The sequence below is a fragment of the Leopardus geoffroyi genome, chromosome D4, assembly GCF_018350155.1.
Source record: "Leopardus geoffroyi isolate Oge1 chromosome D4, O.geoffroyi_Oge1_pat1.0, whole genome shotgun sequence".
Classification (NCBI taxonomy): Eukaryota; Metazoa; Chordata; class Mammalia; order Carnivora; family Felidae; genus Leopardus; species Leopardus geoffroyi.
In genome coordinates this window covers 82,126,311-82,132,316 of record NC_059342.1, presented here as the reverse complement: position 1 = coordinate 82,132,316, position 6,006 = coordinate 82,126,311, and the positions used below count along the sequence as shown (strand labels likewise).

General features: G+C 45.3%; 1 protein-coding gene across 1 annotated transcript; it reads right to left on the bottom strand.

Annotated features, from left to right (window-relative positions):
• Positions 1-866: 866 nt before the first annotated feature.
• Positions 867-4,765, bottom strand: LOC123592747 (olfactory receptor 1G1-like). The gene is made up of 2 exons (XM_045468082.1): positions 4,682-4,765; positions 867-1,832 (listed from the first exon to the last, which is right to left on the bottom strand). The coding sequence occupies exons 1-2, from the start codon at positions 4,763-4,765 to the stop codon at positions 867-869; spliced, it is 1,050 nt and encodes a 349-aa protein (XP_045324038.1).
• Positions 4,766-6,006: the final 1,241 nt, after the last annotated feature.

The window sequence follows — 6,006 nt, the reverse complement described above, 5'->3', positions numbered from 1 at the left end:
TTTTTGTCCTCTAGGCCACACAGATTCTGCCTCATATTCTTCACGGTAAGGCCAATCCCTATGAATGGGTTTCTTCCAAGGCAGGGTCACAACTAGTCCCTGAAGCCCAGTGACTTGACTGAGGTCCCAACCTGCCTTGTCTTGCCAGGATTTCATTCTTTTTATTTTTTGTATCAGAAATTTATCTTAAAAATATTGAGATACAATTGACATGAAGCCTCGTGTAAGTTTGAAGTGTACAGGGTGTTGGTTTGATACATTTATTTTTTATTTATTAATTAAAAAAATTTTTAAACATTTACATCCAAATTAGTTAGCATATAGTGCAGGTTTGATACGTTTATATACCACAGTATGATTACTACATTAGCATTCGCTAACACCTTTATCATGTCACCTAATTATCACTTCTTGTGTGTTGAGAACTATTAAGATCTAATACCTTGGCAACTATGAAGTATATAATACAGTATTGTTGACTATAATCACTGTGTTGTGCATTAGATCTCTCCTCTTGTTGTTGGGGAAGGATTTATAAGCCTACACTGCACTCCTATTGAGATTTCTCCTAGAAGCCAAGTGTTTCCTGGCACTTTGGATGTTTCCAACCCTAGACTGAATCTGCTTAGATGCATGTACCCGTTTATCAAGTCACGTCAGAGGGTCTGTGGTCACTCCCTGTCCCCAGGCTGCAGTTCTGTCCTTGGCCAGATAGGCCTATTCCAGTCCTGCAGAGTTGGTCTTCCCTTTCTTGCATCTGCTTGTAAGGCCAACTCAGGAAAGTGAGTCTTTCAGATTTACAATGGACAAGTCCTGGGAAGGAGGCATGTTGAAAAGTCTGGGCTTCTGCTATGGGGAAGGACTCTTTATGATGTGGAACATCTTCCCCAGCCAAGGAGTCTCCACAAAGCCCCCTTCATGTCCCTATTCCTCAGGCTGTAGATAAAGGGGTTCAGCATGGGGGTGACCATCGTATATACTACAGATGCCCCCATTCCTATTTCTGCTGAATAGGTGGATGAGGGCTGGAAATACACCAGAAAGAGCGTCCCGTAGAAGAGAGTAACCACTGACAGGTGAGAGCCACAGGTCGAGAAGACCTTGTGCTTCCCCCCAGCAGAGGGGACCCTGAGGACGGTGTGGATGATGTGGGCATAAGAGACCAGGACACAGGTGAGAGGGACCACACCTGAGAGGGCTGCTTCAGCAAACATCATGACCTGAAAGATCTGGGTGTCTGAACAGGCAAGTTTGAGGAGAGGGAGAAGATCACAGAAAAAGTGTGGGATGGCACGAGAGGCACAGAAGGAGAACTGAGACATGAGGAGGGTAAGCGAGGAGGCCAGGAGGTGGGAGCAGAGCCAGGATGCGGCGACCAGCAGCAGGCAGCGCTGGGGACACATGATCGTGGTGTAGTGGAGAGGAAGGCAGATGGCCACGTAGCGGTCATATGCCATCACGGCCAGCAGGAAGTCATCCAGCAGGGTCAGCGCCATGAAGAAGTACATCTGCACGAGGCAGCCAGTGTGGGAGATGGCGTGGCGCTGTGTCAGGATGTTCGCCAGCACCTTGGGGACAATGGTGCAGGTGAAGCAGGTCTCGACGAAGGACAGGTTGGCCAGGAAGAAGTACATGGGGGTGTGGAGGTGCTGGTCAGAGCCAATGGCCATGATGATGAGCAGGTTCCCCAACACGGTGACCAGGTACATGCCCAGGAAGAGTCCGAACAGGAGAGGCTGCTGCTCAGGGTGTGCAGAGAAGCCCAGAAGCAGGAAGTCAGAGACCCTGGTTTGGTTGCTGATTTCCTTCAAGGAGAGAAATTGGAGGAGAATCTTGCTTAAAAAGATAGGCTGTGAATACTACAGAGTCTAGAGCTTTGGTCTTTCTCTATTCCTTGAAGAGGTTACTGAGATTCACTAGCAGCTATGATGGCAGGGTGGGCAAATAAGGAAAATATGAGGACTGTGGACTATGGAATCAGGCATTGTGGGGGGTGTAACTTGGTTTCTAGATTCTTGCCCTACATGTGACTGAATGAGGCTGAACTGGTTTTCATCTGGATTGACTCCCTCCAGGATTAATTCCTTTTTTCACTTAGAACACTTGCTCGATCTTAATGCTCTACTGTGGAGTCCTTTGGGGTCATGCATATGCTAAGATAGTGGGCAATACGAGATACCCTGTCTGTGTGTGAGTGTGTATTTACTGAGAGAAATGGAAGAAAAAGTCTTTAGATGTGCCAGGTGTGCTGTATGTCTTTGTGTTTGAAGACTGTTCCAGTGAATTAACATAGATATGAAAACTGTTAACTGAACTTTGTGAATGAAGGGAGTGCTGTTTTCATTATCATCATCAACTTCACTATCAGCCAGTGGCATGTTTTAAGATCACAGTCTTTGAAGGGACACCTGGGTGACTCAGTCGGTTGAGCGCCTGACTTCGGCTCAGGTCATGGTCTCACATTTCGTGAGTTCAAGCCCCACATTGGGCTGTCCGCACGGAGCCTGGCTGGGATCCTCTGTCCCCTTCTCTCTCTGCCCCTCCCCCACTCATTCTCATTCTCTCTCTCTCTCTCTCAAAAATAAATAAACATTAAGAAAATTAAGAAAAAAGATCACAGTCTCTGCAGTCTAGAGACAGGCTGGGAATCCTTTCTCTGCTGTTCTCTGAGTGTGCTCTTGGGCAAGTTACTGAAGCTCCTTGAGTCTCTGTTTCCTCGTTTGTACAACATGTACTCGCTTCATAGAATCACTGAAGCTACCGAGCTAACATCAAGGAAGGGCTCGCCTCCATTAAGGGGTGATCGTCGCTTCATTGTTGACAGGAGTTGAAGAAATGTGAGCCCGGGTCCCACAGTGCAATGGTTTACATCAGACAACCTGCTTAATTATAACTTTGCTTCTCTCATGCCTTTTTTCACTTTGGTAAATGCCCCCTTGGAGTTTGCTTTCTTGGTGTTTAGATGCAGAGAATGATGCCGCCTGATAGGTTTGTTGAGGGGATAAATACTGGGTCAATGAAGGTTGTCTTCACAAACCAGATTTCATGAACTTTATGAAATCTTGAAGATTCTTTGATTCATGATGTCATGATGTGCACTGGAAAAGAGGAATACCAGTGTCTCTGATGGCATGAAAGAATGCATGTGCTGAAAGGTCAGGGGCAGCATGTGGCAGTGTCATACTCTTGGAGTGTGTTCCTTAATACATCTTTTCTGAGGTCTGATGAAATCTCCCCACTCTTTATGTGTGATTTTGAGAAAGTCACTTTGGGGGCGCCTGGGTGGCGCAGTCAGTTAAGCGTCCGACTTCAGCCAGGTCACGATCTCACGGTCCGTGAGTTCGAGCCCCGCGTCGGGCTCTGGGCTGATGGCTTAGAGCCTGGAGCCTGTTTCCGATTCTGTGTCTCCCTCTCTCTCTGCCCCTCCCCCGTTCATGCTCTGTCTCTCTCTGTCCCAAAAATAAATAAACGTTGAAAAAAAAAAAAAGATAAAAAGATAAAAAAAGAGAAAGTCACTTTGCCTTTTTGCTCTTCAGTTTTCACATCTGTTTAAATGAGTAAGTGTAGAGTTTACTGTGGGGAGTAGTGAGGGTAAAATTAGGCAATGGTTGTGAAATATTTAGACCAAGGCTGGTGCATACTAAGTGCTCAGTAAATATTAGCCATTATTGTTATTGTTGTTAGTACATGAGGGTGCTCCCGTGTCACTGCTCCTGGCTCCTGCTCGAGAGGAGGTGGGCTTGAGAATTGTGAGATGTGAGGGGAGAGTCACCATCATTATCACCATCACTGCCCTTGGGTGGTTATATCTTTGCTCAGAATGGTCACTGACAGAGCCTCTGCTTTGGCATTGGGAAGCCCCATGTAAACTTGGTCAAATAACTTTTTTTTTTTTTTTGAGAGAGAGAGAGAGAGTGGGGGAGAGGGGCAGAGGGAGAGACTCCTAAGCAGGCTGCATGCTCAGTGCAGAGTCTGACATGGGGCTTGATCCCATGACCCTGGGATCATGACCTGAGCTGAAATCAAGAGTCAGGCACTCAACCTACTGAACCACCCAGGTGCCCCAATTTGGACAAATAACTTAATCAGGAACAGCCCAGGTATCGTTAACAATACAATGGGAACAAATAACTATATTTTATATAGTTATTCACTGACTCTAATTAAAGAAAAAAGAAAGGATGTGAACAGGTTTGGTGCATTGTGAATGGTGGCGGTGGACGAGAGTGTGCATAGTCCTATGATAGTAGCCCAGAGCAATTCTGGGAACCACACCTGCCCGAGAGCTGTGATGGTGGAGTCCATGAAGAAAACGAAAATGATGCGCCCTTTATTAATCAAGTGCTCTTCTGTTTGCAGAGTTCTGATGTCCACAGGTTTTGTTGCTGCACTGGTGCTATGTTCTGGTCACTGTGGACTTGAGGAAGGGTAGCCTGAGACTCTGTCTCCATAATGACCTCAGGCTGGATCAGCAAGGACCTGGTGAACACTGGACTTAGGTTCCCTTTATGGAGATTAGGAGAACTGGGAAGTGATGGGCAGATGTAGGAAAGAAAAGGGGAAAAAGAAAAAGGAAGAAGCTCTAATGGGCTGTGTGTGTGTCTGCACATGCATGCCTGTGTGCATCCAGGCCTTTGGTAGACTGTGGTCTTCCTCCCCATCTCTGTGCCTTGGTGCTTACCTGGAGATGCTGGCCAACCTCAATCCCTGACACTGTCACCATGGATGTTGGATTCCCTGCTCCTTTGTCTCCCCAGGAAGACATGATTGGAGCCACGGAGCCCTTCCCTCTCTGCTGGAGCAGCACAGACTGAATACCCAGGAGGAACTGTTGACTATTCACAGGCGGTGTCTCCTGAGACCCAATCACAGGTTTCTTCGTTAGAGACAAGTTGAGGCAATTCTAGACTGTGGCCCCTTGAGTCCCAGCAATGTCTGTAATGCCCCCTTTCTTTCTTTTTTTTTTTTTTTAATTTTTTTTTTCAACGTTTTTTATTTATTTTTTTGGGACAGAGAGAGACAGAGCATGAGCGGGGGAGGGGCAGAGAGAGAGGGAGACACAGAATCGGAAACAGACTCCAGGCTCTGAGCCATCAGCCCAGAGCCTGACGCGGGGCTTGAACTCACGGACCGCGAGATCATGACCTGGCGGAAGTCGGACGCTTAACCGACTGCGCCACCCAGGCGCCCCATGTAATGCCCCCTTTCAAAGAGACTGGGGCTGGGATCCATGGAGGCACTTCTGGAATTTTTCCCTTGGATGAGGTGGTCAGGTTTGTCATCGTCAGCCTTTCCCCATCGTGGAGTACACACATTCTAATAAGAACCTAGTCCTCATGGATGAAACGTAGGTGGCAGAAAATAAGAGGGAAAAAAATATATTGGAGGTCACCATTGTTGCCTTCAAATGTCATGTTGTAGAGGGGACATTCTTATTCTCTAGGACCCCAGTAGTCGATACATAATCAATATATAGGATCTACAGAAGGCCAAGGTGCTGGGGATCTTTGGATATTTCTTTGTTGTAAATCTGTTTTACATACAAAAGTGTTACACAGAAAACATACATGTGGTATTAAAGAATGATAATAAGATAATACTCGTGCTTTTTCCTTTCACATTTAATATTATAACAGTATATTAGAATGATAATATTTCTATCACTTAAAATCCCCCTTTGTGCCCCTTTGATCACATTTCCTTTTCTCCTCTATTAGAGGAAACCATTGTTGTGAGTATTCCTGTAGTCTTCTCTATAATTTTACCATCTATGCATATCACTCTAAAATATATATGGTCTGATTAGGCATGTTTTTGTGCTTTATGTGATTGGAATTATATTTTTTGTGTTCGTTTGTAACTTGCTTATTTTCGTCAATAGTTTTACATTTTTTAAAGGTTTTCTTTCCTTTTTTAAAGTTTAATTATTTATTGTTTTTTTTTTTTTTTTTTTTAATTTTTTTTTTTTCAACGTTTATTTATTTTGGGGACAGAGAGAGACAGAGC